General features: G+C 43.2%; 1 protein-coding gene across 1 annotated transcript; it reads left to right on the forward strand.

Annotated features, from left to right (window-relative positions):
* The first annotated feature begins 8955 nt into the window (after positions 1 to 8955).
* Positions 8956 to 12726, forward strand: LOC130838086 (interferon lambda-3-like). Its single transcript, XM_057710859.1, has 4 exons — positions 8956 to 8983; positions 12209 to 12345; positions 12451 to 12534; positions 12625 to 12726. The coding sequence occupies exons 1-4, from the start codon at positions 8956 to 8958 to the stop codon at positions 12724 to 12726; spliced, it is 351 nt and encodes a 116-aa protein (XP_057566842.1).
* The last annotated feature ends 3873 nt before the right edge of the window (positions 12727 to 16599 follow it).

The following is a 16599-nucleotide window of genomic DNA, read 5'->3' on the forward strand; positions in this document are numbered from 1 at the left end:
TCAGAAGTAAGCCCAAACACATATGGACACCTTATCTTTGACAAAGGAAGCATGAATATACAATGGAAAAACGACAGCCTCTCCAATAAGTGGTGCTGGGAAAATTGGACAGCAACATGTAAAAGAATGAAATTAGAACACTTCCTAACACCATACACAAAAATAAACGCAAAATGGATTAAAGACCTACATGTAAGGCCAGACACTATAAAATTCCTAGAGGAAAACATAGGCAGAACACTCTATGACATCCATCAAAGCAAAATCCTTTTTGACGCACCTCCTAGAATCATGGAAATAAAATCAAGAATAAACAAATGGGACCTCATGAAACTTAAAAGCTTTTGCACAGCGAAAGAAACCATAAACAAGACTAGAAGGCCACCCTCAGAAAGGGAAAAAAATAGTTGCCTATGAAACAACGGACAAAGGATTAACCTCCAAAATATACAAGCAGCTCATGAAGCTTAATACCAAAAAAGCAAATAACCCAATCCACAAATGGGCTGAAGACCTAAATAGTTATTTCTCCAAAGAAGACATGCAGATGGCCAACAAACACATGAAAAGATGCTCAACATCACTAATCATCAGAGAAATGCAAGTCAAAGCCACAATGAGGTATCACCTCACACCAATCAGAATGGCCATCATCACAAAATCTGGAAAGAACAAATGTTGGAGAGGGTGTGGAGAAAAGGGAAGTCTCCTGCACCGTTGGTGGGAATGTAAGTTGGTACAGCCACTATGGAAAACAGTTTGGAGGTTCTGTAAAAAACTACAAATAGAACTACCCTATGATCCAGGAATCCCACTACTGGGCATATACCCAGAGAAAACCATAATCCCAAAAGAAACATGTACCATAATGTTTATGGCAGCACTATTTACAATAGCCAGGACATGGAAGCAACCTAAATGCCCATCAACAAATGAATGGGTAAAGAAGATGTGGCATATATATACAATAGAATATTACTCAGCTATAAAAAGGGATGAGATGGAGCTATATGTCATGAGGTGGATAGACCTAGAGTCTGTCATACAGAGTGAAGTAAGTCAGAAAGAGAAAGACAAATATTGTATGCTAACTCACATATACAGAATCTAAAAATGGTACTGATGAACTCAGTGACAAGAACAAGGACGCAGATGCAGAGAATGGACTGGAGAACTCAAGGTTTGGGGGGGGCGGGGGGTGAAGGGGAAGCTGAGATGAAGCGAGAGAGTAGCACAGACATATATATACTACCAACTGTAAAATAGATAGCCAGTGGGAAGTTGTTGTATAACAAAGGGAGTTCAACTCGAGGATGGAAGATGCCTTAGAGGACTGGGACGGGGAGGGTGGGGGGGAGTCGAGGGAGGGTGGGTGGGGGAATCGAGGGAGGGAGGGAATACGGGGATATATGTATAAAAACAGATGATTGAACTTGGTGTACCCCAAAAAAATAATAAATAAATAAATTAAATTAAATTTAAAAATTTATAGTAAAATGTAACTAGCTGAAAATAACCACAACACTCTTGAAGAATTGACAAATGTGGGAAGACTTGCTATATCAAATATCAAGACTTATTATAAAGCTATAGTAATTATAAAAGTGTGATATTGGTGCAGGGTAGACAATTAAGCTAATGAATAGAAATAAAAGCCCATTTTCTTTATTCAAAAAAAAAAAAAGAAATAAAAAGCACCATAAGGGATTACTACAAGCAACTATATGCCAATAAAATGGACAACCTGGATGAAAAGGGCAGATTCTTAGAAAGGTATAACCTTCTAAGACTGAATCAAGAAGACATAGAAAATATGAACAGACCAATCACAAGTAATGAAATTGAAACTGTGATTAAAAATCTCCCAACAAACAAAAGTCCAGGACTGGGTGGATTCACAGGTGAATTTTATCAAACATTTAGAGAAGAGCTAACACCCATCCTTCTCAAGCTCTTCTAAAAAATTTCAGAAGAAGGAACACTCCCAAACTCATTTTATGAGGCCACCATCACCCTGATACCAAAACCAGGCAAAGATACTACAAAAAAAGAAAATTACTGACCAATATCACTGATGAATTTAGAGGTAAAAATCCTCAACAAAATACTAGCCAACAGAATCTAACAACACATTAAAAGGATCATACACCATGATCAAGTGGGGTTTATCCTGGGAATGCAAGGATTCTTCAATATATGCAAATCAATCAATGTGATGCACCATATTAACAAATTGAAGGATAAAAACCATATGATCATATCAATAGATGCAGAAAAAGCTTTTGACAAAATTCAACACCCATTTATGATAAAAACTCTCCAGAAGGTGGGCATAGAGGGAACCTACCTCAACATAATAAAGGCCATATATGGCAAACCCAGAGCAAACATCCTTCTCAACAGTGAAAAACTGGAAGCATTCCCTCTAAGATCAGAAACAAGGCAAGGATGTCCTCTCTCGCCACTACTATTCAACATAGTTTTGGAAGTCCTTGCCACAGCAATCAGAGAAGAAAAAGAAATAAAAGGAATCCAAACTGGAGAAGAAGAAGTCAAACTGTCACTATTTGCAGATGACATGATACTATACATAGAAAATCCAAAAGATGCCACCAGAAAACTACCTGAGCTAATCAATGAATTTGGTAATGTTGCAGGATACAAAATTAACACACAGAAATCTCTTGCATTTCTATACACTAACAATGAAAGATCAGAAAGAGACATTAAGGAAACAATCCCATTCACCATTGCAACAAAAAGAATAAAATACCTAGGAATAAACCTAACCAAGGAGGTAAAAGACCTGTTCTCAGAAAACTATAAGACACTAATGAAAGAAATCAAAGAAGACACAAACAGATGGAGAGATATACCATATTCTTGGATTGGAAGAATCAACACTGTGAAAATGACTATACTACCCAAAGCCATCTACAGAGTCAATGTAATCCCTATCAAATGACCAATGGCATTTTTCACAGAACTAGAACAAGAAATTTTACAATTTGTATGGAAACACAAAAGACCCCGAGTAGCCAAAGCAATTTTTAGAAGGAAAGACAGAGTTGGTGGAATCAGGCTTCCTGACTTCAAACTATACTACAAGGCCACAGTGATCAAGACAGTATGGTACTGGCACAAAAACAAACATATAGATCAATGGAACAGGATAGAAAGCCCAGAGGTAAACTATGGTCAACTAATCTATGACAAAGGAGGCAAGGATATACAATGGAGAAAAGGCAGTCTCTTCAATAAGTGGTGCTGGGAAAACTGGACAGCTACATGGAAAAGAATGAAATTAGAACGCTTCCTAACACCATACACAAAAATAAACTCCACATGGATTAAAGACCTACATGTAAGGCCAGACACTATAAAACTCCTAGAGGAAAACATAGGAAGAACACTCTTCAACATAAATCACAGCAAGATCTTTTTTGATCCACCCCCTAGAGTAATGGAAATAAAAACAAAAATAAATAAGTGGGACCTAATGAAACTTCAAAGCTTCTGCACAGCAAAGGAAACTATGAGCAAGATGAAAATACAACCCTCAGAATGCGAGAAAATATTTGCAAACGAATCAACAGACAAAGGATTAATCTCCAAAATATATAAACAGTTCATCCAGCTCAATATCAAGAAAACAAACAATGCGATCAAGAAAACAACCCAACCAAAAAATGAGCAGAAGACCTAAATAGGCATTTCTCCAAAGAAGACATACAGATGGCCAAGAGGCACATGAAAAGCTGCTCAACATCACTAATTATTAGAGAAATGCAAATCAAAACTACAATGAGGTATCACTTCACACCGGTTAGAATGGGCATCATCAGAAAATTGACAAACAGTAAATGCTGGAGAGGGTGTGGAGAAATAGGAACGCTCTTGCATTGCTGCTGGGAATGTAAATTGATACAGCCACTATGGAAAACAGTATGGAGGTTCCTTGCAAAACTAAAAATAGAACTACCATATGACCCAGCAATCCCACTACTGGGCATATACCCAGAGAACACCATAATCCAAAAAGACACATGCACCCCAATGTTCATTGCAGCACTGTTTACAATAGCCAGGACATGGAAGCAACCTAAATATCCATCAACAGATGAATGGATAAAGAAGATGTGGTACATATATACAATGGAATATTACTCAGCTGTAAAAAGCAATGGAACTGGGACATTTGTAGAGACATGGATTGGACCTAGAGACTATCATACAGAGTTAAGTGAGTCAGAAAGAGAAAAACAAATATAGTATATTAACACATATATGCAGACTATAGAAAAATGGTACAGATCGACTGGTTGGCAAGGCAGAAATAGAGACACAGATGTAGAGAACAAACATATGGACACCAAGTGGGGAACACGGGGAGGGTTGGGGGAGGAATGAATTGGGAGATTGGGATACCAAATTGTACACTCTAAATATATGCAAATTATTGTATGTTAACTGTACCTCAATAAAAGTTCTTTAAAAAAAAGAAAAAAAATGTACTCTGCCAATTTCAGTCTACATGTGGACCAATTACATTTAATGTAATTATTGATATGTTAACACTTGTCTGCCATCTTTTTTTGTTGTTTCTTTTGTTTTTAATTCTTCTGTTTCTTTTTTCCTGCCTTCCTATGGATTAACTGACCGTTTCTTAGTGTTCCATTTTGCTTTATCTATAGTGTTTTTGAGTGTCTCTTTGTATAGGTTTTTTGTTTGTTTGTTTGCTGTTTTTTGTTTTAGTGGTTACTCTAGCCTTTCAACATACATATAACTTATCACAGCATAATACTGTTCACATTTTACCACTTCAAATGAAATGTAGGAACTTTGTCACTATTTAGGTCTCTTTACACTCTCTGCTTTATAAGTACATAAACATCTTAGGTGTTTGTTTGGTGTTTTGTTTTGTTATATTTTGTTTTGTTTTTGCCATGCTGAGTGGCTTGTGGGATTTTATTTCCCTGACCAGGGATTGAACCTGTACTCTCAGCAGTGAAAGTTCAGAGTCCTAACCACTAGACCACCAGGGAATTCCCCCTTAGATGTCTTTTTTTTTTTTTAACATTTTTTCTTTTTTATTTATTTATTTATTTATTTATTTATTTATTTATTTATATTTTTGGCTGCATTGGGTCTTCATTGCTGCGCACAGGCTTTCTCTAGTTGTGGTGAGTGGGGGCTGCTCTTCTTCATTGCAGGGCATGGGCTTCTTATTGCAGTGGCTTCTCGTTGCAGAGCACAAGCTCTAGGCACGCAGACTTCAATAGCTGTAGCACGTGGGCTCAGTAGTTGTGGCACATAGGCTTAGACCAGGGATCAAACCCATGTCCCCTGCATTGGCAGGCAGATTCTTAACCATGTGACACCAGGAAAGTCCCAGGGTGTCTTTTTAAATACATTTGGGGTAACATCAGACAGTAGTATAATTTGCTTTCAAACATCTAACATGATTTTTAAAACTTGAGGGGGGATAGTCTGTTATATTTACCTACATATTTACTCATTCCATCAGTCTCTTCATTCCTGATGTTCTAGGTTTGTTTACAGGACTTGAGCAATTCTTTTAATAAAGATCTGCTAGTGACAGATTCTCAGTTTTCTACATTTAAAGTTGTCTTTATTTCATATTCCTTCTTAAAGAATATTTTCACTGGATAAAGAAATCTGGGTTGACAGTTCTTTTATTACAGCATTTGAAAAATGGGTCACTTTCTCTTGGCCTCCATGGTTTCTGAAGAGCAATTCACTGTCAATCAAATTATTGTCCCCCTATAAAATGTAATGCATCTTTTCTTTCTGGTTCCTTTCAATATTCTTTTTTTGTCCTTAGTTTTCAGAAGTGTTACTATGATGGTCCTAGATATGGATTTCTTTGTATTTATCCTGTTTAAGGGTTGTTCAGCTTCTTGAATTTGTATGTTTACATAGCTTGCTAAGTATGGAATCGTTTCAGCCATTCTTTCCTCAAAAATTCTTTTTAGACCCAGTTTCTTTCTGTTTTTCTTCTGGATCTTCAACGATGTGAATGTTAGACCATTTTTTAATTGTCCCAAAGGTCCCTGAGGCTCCCTTTTAATTTTTAAAAATCTACAGTACTTCTCTTTTGTTTGGACTTCAGTCTATTATCAAGATCACTGATTCTTCTCTCTCTCACCTTCATTCTTCTATTTACCCCTTCCAGCGAGTTTTATTTCAAGTACTATATTTTTCAGTTCAAAAATTTCCATTCAGTTCTTTATGTCTTCTATTTCTTTGCTGAGACTTTCTATTTTTTAATTTGTTTCAAGTGTTCATGATTGCTCCTTGAAGCATTTTTACAATAGCTACTTTTAAATTATTGTCAGATAATTCTAATATCTACATCATCTTGATGTTGGTATCTACTTATCAGCTTTTCCAATTCTGTTTAAGATTTTCCTGATTCTTGAGATATCGAGTATAATGAATTATTTTCTTTTGTATCCTGGATATTTGGAGTATTATAATATAAGGCTCCAAATCCTTTCTAAAAATGTTACTGTCAGGGCAATAATCAGAGCTCTGTTTATACATTCCCATTGCTGGTCACCTTGTATGGTAGCCAAATCACAATTTCTGGAGTTCTGGATAATTTGTTATATAGAAATTGTAACCAGATACGTATATATGTGTGTATATATATATATGTGTGTGTATATATATACACACACACACATATACACACAAATGTGTATATAAAAGGGGAGATTGTATGTGTATGAATGTATGTATGCATATATAATTATTTTGTTTTTTGGGCCACAGAAGCCTGGGAGCAGTACAGTAAAAATGGCTGTGTAGGGTCCTTGGTGGGGTGGCGATTAGAGGTGATAGAGCCCAAACCATAGTTTGGGGGTTCTGAGAATTGGGCTGATGTCCCATATAGCTCATTCACATGGCTGGCAGTTGATGCTGAGTGAGAGTGGAAGCGTGGTGGTCTCAGGGTATTCATCCTTCTCACATGGCAGCTGGCCTTCCCCAGAGTGAGAGTCTCAAGAGAACCACATAGAAGCTGCCTAGTCTTTTCTGACTTAGACCCAGAGTCATGCAGTACCTATGGTTACACATGAGCCACTATGGCTCTATGATCAGACCACCCAAGATGGCTGTTCTCTTGCTCTCTGTACATCCCCTGCTTGACCAGTCACTGCTTCACCTACACCCTACTCCCATGACTGACCCTCCCTCTAAATCATAGGGCTTAATCAGTAAATGCCTACATACTTGCCCCCAGCCCCAGCTAGTAATTGTTCTAATCTTTAGATCAGAATCTCTCCAGCAAGACAGCTTATCCAAGGGACAGTGAGGGGGCATGCTCCTCTGCTGGTTTCCCTGGTAACTGGTAAGTTAATCTGACATCAATTCCCCCCTCTAACTGGTAACCCCCCTCTTCCCCTCCTCTGCCCCCATAGTGAAGACTGCTGCCACCATGTCCTGCTGCCATCTGCCACACACAGTGGGGTGTCACTCCAAGATCTTGTTTCAGAATGTAAGATCCCCCTATCCATTAAACCACTGAAGTCTCTGTCACGGACTCTGGGCTCTTTTTCTGGTCTTGAGGCTGGGCAAGTACAGGGCTTGCAGACCTGCAGGGTACAGCCCAGAAGGGTCAACCCGGATTGTCAGGAATGATTGAAGGGAAGGGGACAGACCCACTTCCCAGTGGGGAAAGGGTCAAAAATTTTGAAGACATGTTTTGAAACTACTACAATATGCTTTCCGGCCATAAAATATTTACATTCTTTGCACAAGCAAAATTCACTCATCTCTTTCCTCAGCCTCGAAAGTCTCATCTATTTTGCATCAGGCTCATAGTCAAAGTCTAGGATCTCATCCTCCAAGTCAGAGCCAGGTGTTGAGGAGACCACTCTATTGCAGGGATACAGGATCTCTCGAGCATCTCCAAAGGGAATGAAGCAGGTGCAACTATTTGGGAGAACAAGATGAGTATTTAGAACTCCACTGCCTATTATGGTAGCCACCAGCCACATATAGCAATTAGATTTAAATTAAGGAAAACAAAAAGAAACTGAAAATTCAGTTCTTCTGTTGCACTAGCCAGATTTTAAGCACTCAACAGCCACATGCGGCTAGTAACTCCTGTATTGGACACTACACTTCCAATACAGGATATAGAACACATCCATCATTGCAGAAAGTTCTATTGAACAATGCTAGCTAGACAATATAAGCACAGGTGTGCCTTGTAACTCAGAACTCTTACTCCTGAATAGGGATCAGGATTTAGTTTGGGATCTCCCAAAGGTATGCCCTGAGCCAAGGGTATAGCTAGTTTACCAGGAAATACAAGTGAGTGGGAAAATTGGGACTGAAAAAGAAAAAAGCCGAGGGTTCCCTGGGGGTCTAGGGGTTGGGATTTGACACTGCCATTGCCATGGTCCCGGGGTTTGATCCCTGGTCGGGAGCCTGAGATCCCAGAAGCTGTGCGGCATGGCCAAAAAAAAAAATTTTTTTTTTTTTAATTTAAAGAAAGAGGGAAAAAGCCAATAAATAGTGCAGAGTGTGGACCTGAGGCAACAGGTAAGTCAGGCAAGTGAGGCACCTAGGGAGCTTACCTGAACCTGAGGGTGGGCACCTCCTGAAATTTTGCACCCTAGACACCTTGGTTCCTCACGCTAGGCCCAGCTCCTAAAGGGTGACCACCGTGAACAACTAGAACTCATTGGTACCCAGGACCCTCTAAGAAGTTGAGGAATCATGTAGAACACACCTCAGAATTGACTCACTGAGGAAAAGGGAAGCAAAACCATTTAATAACAGGCTCCTGACCCTTACTAGTTGAAGATTGCCCCTGGGGAATTAATCCTGGCACTTCCAGTCTGTTCTGCTTGCCGACAGGAGAAAGACCTCAGATGGAGAAGCAGAAAGATACGGGCACATGAGGTGGGAAGCTGTCAACGCATGTGGGAACTGCCCACCAGATGTACCGGTGAGCCAGAAAATGAGCTGAAGGAATATAGTGGGGGCACCAGCTCCGGGCTACAGTGCATCCTAGAAAACCTCCCATAGAGAGGATGTGTGTGAGCCTTATGGTGATGGGGAGCCGGAGGCAACCTAAGTGTTCATCGCTGGGGGAATAAATAAGTGAAAGAGTGTTGTGGGCACACCATGAAATACAATGCAGCAGTTAGAAACAGAGAGCTCGATGTACACCACTATATGGAGAGATCTCAGAAACATATTGTTAAGAAAAAGAGGGGGGACTTCCTAGGTGGCTCAGTGGTTAAGAATCCGCCTGCCAATGCAGGGGACACGGGTTTGAGCCCAGCCCTTGGAAGATTCCACATGCCATGGAGCAACTAAGCCCGTGCGCCACAACTATTGAGCACATGTGCTGCAACTATTGAAGCCCACGCATCTAGGGCCCGTGCTCCGCAACAAGAGAAGCCACTACAATGAGGAGCCTGTGCACCACAATGAAAAGTAGCCCCTGCTCGCAGCAACTAGAGAAAGCCCGTGTGCAGCAATGAAGACCCAACACAGCCAATAAATAAATACAATAAATAAATAAATAAATTTATAAAAATAAAACAATTAAAAAAAAAGAGGGGGAAGACAGAACAAGATTTATAGCCCAATCCCATTGTAAATTGGAAACATATACAAACACAAAAATCACAAAGTATAACGATATATCTTTGCAGTTATATACCAAGTGCATTAAAGTGGGTGTCTGTGAAGGGGAGGGGTGGGATGGGGATTGGGCATGAGGCTGGGGATAAAACCTTAGAGGGTCTTTCATGGGCCAATTGTTATTTCTATATTGTGATCTGAAGAGTATGATTAATATCTTTCTGCACCTAAGGGCCAAGAAAAAAATAATAAAGGAATGAAAAATATGAAGTGCCTGTACATCAGATCAATTCCCTCCTCACTACACAATGATTATCACCGCAGGCGGTGATGATGGCAAAGCAACCAGACGCTGCCTGCCTTCTGGAAGTCCTCCTCACTGCCTTCTTTCCAGGCAGCCCCTCCAGTCCCCAGCAAGTGCTCTTGCCCCACAAACGAGGAGCTCCTTACCCTCTCTTGCTACCCAGAGGGAGAAAAAGGAAAGCTGGGCTGCTGTGAGTCCCAGAGGTTCCCACCTCCTGCTTCAGCTGTACACAGAACAGGGAGTAATTGCACGGGACTCCATTCAAATCCCAGCTCTGCCATTAAACATCTGTGGGACCTTAGGTTGTCACTTTGCCCTCCTGTGCCCTAGTTTCCTCACCGGTGAAATGGGAGTGATCATAAAAATAACTACCTACGGGAATGTTCGGAGCATAAAATGAATGTGTTGGTGGAACACGCTTAATGAGTTCGTGGAATATACCCGTGGAGGAAGCTCCTTTGCTGCTGCGCCAGCCTCGCCCACACACCCCCCCCGCCCCAGCCCCTGCCCTGCTGTGACAGCTTCTCATCTCCCTCCCTGCCTCAGCCTCAATCAGGGTCTCCCCAACAAACATCCCAGGGATTCCTAAAGTAGGTTCAGGAATTTCTCGGGCGCCCTCCTAGAATTTCAGTTTCTCTTTCCTTCTGGGCGTAGCTCTGAGCTCACCTGGCCCCACCCACACCCGTCAACTCACCTGGCTCAGCAGCTGGCCCCACCCACTCACGCCTTTTAAGTCAAAGCCATCTGCCTTTTCGCTTTACAAACGTCAGCCAGGATTGCTCACGTAGCCTGGCTAAAAAGCAGAGCCACGCGGCTGGGGAAGCAGTTTGCGATTTGGCTACGGCTGCGGCGTGGATGCTAGTTCTGTTGACCACGGAGCTGGGCTTGGCCAGAGCATGTCCTGTGCCCACCACAACCAGGAAGGGCTGCGACATTGGCACGTTCAAATCTCTGCTGCCAAGTGAGCTGCTGGCCTTCAAGGAAGCCAAGGATGGAATTCCCTGGCAGTCCTGTGGTTAGAGCACCACACTCTCACTGCCAGGGCTGGGTTCAATTCCTGGTCAGGGAACTATGGTCCCACAAGCCTCAGGGCATGGCCAAAAAAAAGAAAATGCCAAGGATGCCTTGGTAAGTCTTTGTTGTCGTGGTCTAACCTCTACCCCTTCTATTGTAGACAAGCTGCTATCCTGGTACCGTTGACCTAACCTCTATCCTCCTGCTATGGACTAGACTCTAGCTTTTCAGTTATGACTAATCTCTGTCGTCTCTGCTGTGGATTAAACTCAAGCCCACCTGCTAAACCTGCATCCTTGCTGCTAGCCTCTGTCCAACCCGCTGTGGGTTGAACTTGCCCTTGCTCTCTAAGAAATGTGGCTCTTGCAGAAGGACTGAAACTGCAGCTCTCTCCCCTTCTCCAGGACCCAGAACTGACGCAGCTGCAGGTGAGTTGGAAGAATCAGGCCCACCTGCCCTCACTTGGCCCCCCGCTCCTCCGGCTCTGCAGGTGGCCCCTCATCTCCTTTATCTCACGTGTCCTTTCCTCTCTCTGGTCTCTCCTCATCTGTCCCTCCTCAACTGCTCCCTTGACCCTGGCCCTCCCCTGGTTTCCTTTTTATCATCTCTCTGCCTGTCCCCACTTCCCTATCTCCCCCACCTGTCCCTCTCACCTGCAGTCTTACCTTGTTCCTTCTCTTTTCTCTCTTTTCTCCTTTCTCGGGTCTGTCCCCCACTTGTCCCCCTTGCCCTGCCTGTCAGCATCTACTCTCAACACTGATTCCCTCTTCCCCTCTCACCTGCCCTCCTCGCCACTGACTCTCACCTCCGTCCCCCATCATCTTCCTCCATTGATCTTTTCCCAGCGTATGCTCCTTTTTCATCCACACTTCCCACCTATGCACCCAACTGTCCTGCTCTCACCTGCCTCCCCAACCTGTTCTCTCTCTCCTGTCGCCATCTCTGTCTCTCCAAACCTCTGTGACCGCCCCCCATGAGTCACTTTTCATTTGTCCCCACTTCACTTTTTCACCTGTCCCTCACCTGTCTCTTCCCTTGTCGTTCTGCCTCACCTGTATCCCCTTCATCTACCTCCTTCCCCATGTGTTCCCCCTCTCCTGTCTCCCTCTCACCTGCCCCATCACCTATCCCCATCATGTGTCTCACATCACCTGCTCTCTTTCTCTGTACTCCCTACCTGTCCCCACTTAACTGGGCCTGCTTGTCTATCCTTCCTCACCTTTCCACTTCACCTGTTCTCTCTCGCCTCTCCTCACACGTAAGAATGGCCCATAGCCTTGGAGGCTGAGGTGGCCCTGACACTGAAGATCCTGGGGACTGTGGCTAACTCATCCCTGGACCACATCCTGGACCAGCCCCTTCACACGCTGCACCACATCCACTCCAAGCTCCAGGCCTGTGTGAGTGCTCGGGGCACCTGGGCCATGTCTGTGGGTTCTGGGCAGATGGGATCTCACCCATCTGTCCAAAACTCTGTCTCACACACTACCCTCCTTTGTCTTCAGGTCCAGGCTCAGCCCACAGCAGGCTCCAAGCTCCAGGGCTGCTTCCAGCACTGGCTTCACTGGTTCCAGGAGGCCCTGAAGAAGGTGAGTGACCGAGGAAGAGGATGGATGCCTATGCCCTAGGTAAGGCTGATTCCCGGGCAATGGGAAACCAGTTTCTCATCTCTCCCACAGGAGTCTCAAGACAGCCTCAAGGAGGCCTCTGTCACATTCAACCTCTTCCATCTCCCCACTTTGGACCTGAATTGTGTTGCCAGAGGAGACCTGTGCAACTGAAAACTGGGACCTACCCGCAGCCCATCTGGGACCTACCCGCAGCCCATCTGGGACCCCAGACCTTATTTATGTACTAATTTCCAGACCTGCCTTAAGTTATTTCTTCTCACCCTTATTTATGGAACTGCAGCCCTGACTCAGACCTAAAAGAAATGTTTCTTTTTCTACTTTTATGTAATATACAGAAATAAACAGTAAGGAATTGGAGTCTTCTGTGATAAATGAATCCTTGAGTGTGTGTGTGTGTGTGTGTGTGTGTGTGTGTGTGTGTGTGTGTGTGACTGTGGGTCTGTGACTGAGTATGGATATCTGTGTGGTACAGGCAAATTCATGACAGGTAGCATGTATTTGTGTGTGCCTGACTTCTGTGACTGTGTGTGTCTATGCATCCAAGTGAGTATCTGCCAGAACTTGAGTCTAACTGAAGATGCATAACAGCATATTCATACCCACATGTGTGCAAGTGTGTGTGTATTTGTGCACATGTTTATATGTCTCTCTCTGTGTGAACTGTTTATTTCTCTTTTCCATGTGTAATAGGACAGATGGAAGTCTATATCAATTAGGATGCTTTATCCTATAATGTGTCAGAAACCCAACTCAAATGGGTAGAACAGAACTGAATTTATTATGTCACAATAAAAAATGAGTTGGTAGGGCAGTTCTAGGACTGATTCATTCATTCATTCAATAATGTCATTGGGAAACCATGTTCTTTCCATTTCTGCTGACTGATTCTTATTCTGGCTACCTCATGGTCTCAAGATGGCAGCCATGGCTCTAGCTTTCATACAAACAATGTCCTCCAAGTCATCACAAACACCCCAAACTTAATGGAGTAGAACAACAACTATCTTGTTATGCTCTCAGATTCCATGGGTCACGAAATTGGACAAGGCTCAGTGTGGATCACTTGCCTCTGCAGTTTGGAGTGGCCATGAGACTGAAGGGCTTCTTAAATGAGTTAATTTATGTAAAGAATTGAAAACAATTCTTGGCACAGGTTAAGCCCCATATATGTGCTTATTGCTGTCATTTTTATTATTTTAGGATTTTATTTCTTCCCTAACACAAAGAAAATTTTTCCATTTGTTCCCTTTCTTCTTGCTTGGTTCATTGGTATGAGGATGAGAGACCTGGAACTGTGGTGGTAATTTTGTGACCATGAGGCAGCAAGCCTAGAATATGAAACTAGGAAGGTGGAACAAAAGGGTAGGAAAATGGGTCATTGGTGATATTGATAAACTGTTGCATTAAACCTCCAAACTGCCAACTCCAGACATATTAAATGAGAACCAAATGTCTTGATTCAAGTTAATTGCGTTTTGTTTCTTGCACCAAATGTATCCTCAAAAATCCATCTGTGTATGCCCAGCACAGAACCCGGAGAAAGTGACCAATTAGTATTTGATAATAAAAATTTGAATCATGTAGAACATGTTCTGAGTTCAAGCATATAACCCTTTACAATATGAGTGCTGTAACTAAAATAGGGTTGCAAACATCTGCTTGGAGATGCCAAGGCCTAACACATAAATTATGAACTGGGTGTATTTTGGGTTTGCCTGCCCAGCATCCATTTCTCCTGGTAAAGCTTCTCAATTTTCCTTTGGGGCATGACCCCCCTTTCCCACACCCTCATTGGTTGGGCACGTGACTCAGGTGTGCCCAATCAGAGCACTCCATCCCCAGAGTAAAGTCACAAGTCTTCCCTTGCCTCCCTCATGACAGCCTTTGCATAAGCTGTTCCCTCTGCGTAGGACATGTCCCCACTACTCTCCCACCACCACCATGTCTTCATCTGACTAATCTCCACTCATTCCTATGTCTCAGTAATATCACTTCCTCCTCCAAAATTCCTTCTGAGTGGAGCACTGGAGTTTCTATTGTTTTTATATGCCCAATAAGTTTTCCTAGCCTACTTTTCCAGCAACTATTTAGGTTCAACCATATGAAATTGCCAATGTTCTGCCATTTCTAACCTACAAAACTGGCAATTTCATATGGTTCAACCTAGTATTTTTAGCAGCCCCTTCCTCTTCCCAGGCCACATGATCCGGACATGTGACCCCAATCTGGCCAGTCAAAGCATTCCATTCCCTTGGATACCACAATCAATGCAGGGGTGGCATGTGACCCCAGTCAGGCCAATCAGAGCCCTTCCCTGGGATACTTTTTTTCATTTAGGACTGGAAGAGATTTTTCCATTTTACCTCTGGGCTATGGTGCTAGAAGGATTGAGTCTGTGTCTGTAAATAAATGGCCATTTTCCCTACTACATGCAGTTGAAGGGGGTAAATCTGAGCTTAGACAAGCGGAGAAGAGAAATGAATGGGAAGAGTGTTACGATGGAGTTGAGTCTTGGTTCCGGTCTCTAAGGTCAAGTTCCTTGTAGCTTTACCCTCTGTTGTCTCCTTACTAGCTACATGAGGCAACAAATGTGCACTTTTTACACCTAATCCAGTAAAGCTGACTTCCTGTCACTTGCTACCAAGACTCTGACTAATATACTTTCCTGAACCTCCAGGCAGGGTCAGGCGGCTCTTCTAGGCTCCGATAAGCTTTATGTTTCTCCCATTGCAGCCCTATTGCCATCTATCTGCCTGAGCTCCAAGAGGGCAGGGGCTAGAGCTGTCTTGGTCACTGCTATGTCTCCAGTGCCCATCACAGGGCCAGGGCACAGAGCAGAGGCTCCAACACTCCCCTCGAATGATATCATGCCCTCTCTCACCTAATGTACGTGTTCCTTGAGTTTAAAGCTCTCAATTTTGGAAAATAAATAAATACAAACAAACCAAGCATGTCATTGGCATTGATAAATACTTCTCTGTTAAATGAAAGACCTGAAGTTACAGGGGAAGGAAGATGATGGCTATCGTCCAAAGGGCTGAACCAGGGACTATGTGGGCCCCAAATAGGTCAATGGGTGGATGCCAAGTTCTGAGATAGCAGCTCCTAATTTTGTTTTGAAGATAGGCACACCCTGCTCAAAGCTGGATTTTCCATGGAAATCAGGCCATATACTGCCCCAGCTGAAAACACTCCATTGGCTTCCCACAGCTCTGAGAATAAAATCTTGACTCTTGACCACAGCCCACAAGGCTCTGCAGAACCTGCTCCCTGCTTGGCTCTCCCACTTGCTGTCCTCTCACTCTTCCCTTTACTCCGGTCTGGACACACTACCTCCAACACACCAAGCACACTCCTGCCTCAGGGCCTTTGCACATGCTATTCTCGTTGCCAGGAATGCTCCTCCCTTGCTCTTCCCACAATGGATTTCTTTAGCTCCAACATCACCTTCTTTGACCCTACAATCTAAAGGAGGCATCTCAGTCATTCTGTCCCATCATTCTGTTTTCATTCTCAATGTGACACATATTCACCACCAGACACTCATATTTTCTTGCTCGATTACTGTTTCCTGCCTTTAGAATATAAGCTCCATAGGGCAGGGGTTTCTTGTTTTGTCTATTTTGTTTACTGCTGTTTCCCCTGCACAGGGCCAGGTACGTAGCATATGCTCAATAAAGCTTTATCAGGTGGATCAGAGACAATATAGTCAGATGGGACTTCCCTGGTGGCGCAGTGGTTGAGAATCCACCTGCCAATTCAGGGGACACAAGTTCAATCCATGGCCTGGAAAGATCCCATATGCCACGCAGCAACTAAGCCTATGCACCACAACTACTGAGCCTGCACTCTAGAGCCCATGAGCCACAACTACTGAGCCCACGTGCCACAATTATGAAGCCTGTGAGCCTAGAGCCTGTGCCCCACAACAAGAGAAGCCACTGCAATGAGAAGCCTGCTCACCACAGCAAAGAGCAGCCCCCGCTTGCCGCAACTAGAGAAAACCCATGTGCAGCAAGGAAG

The sequence above is a fragment of the Hippopotamus amphibius genome, chromosome 16 (genome assembly GCF_030028045.1).
Source record: "Hippopotamus amphibius kiboko isolate mHipAmp2 chromosome 16, mHipAmp2.hap2, whole genome shotgun sequence".
NCBI lineage: Eukaryota > Metazoa > Chordata > Mammalia > Artiodactyla > Hippopotamidae > Hippopotamus > Hippopotamus amphibius.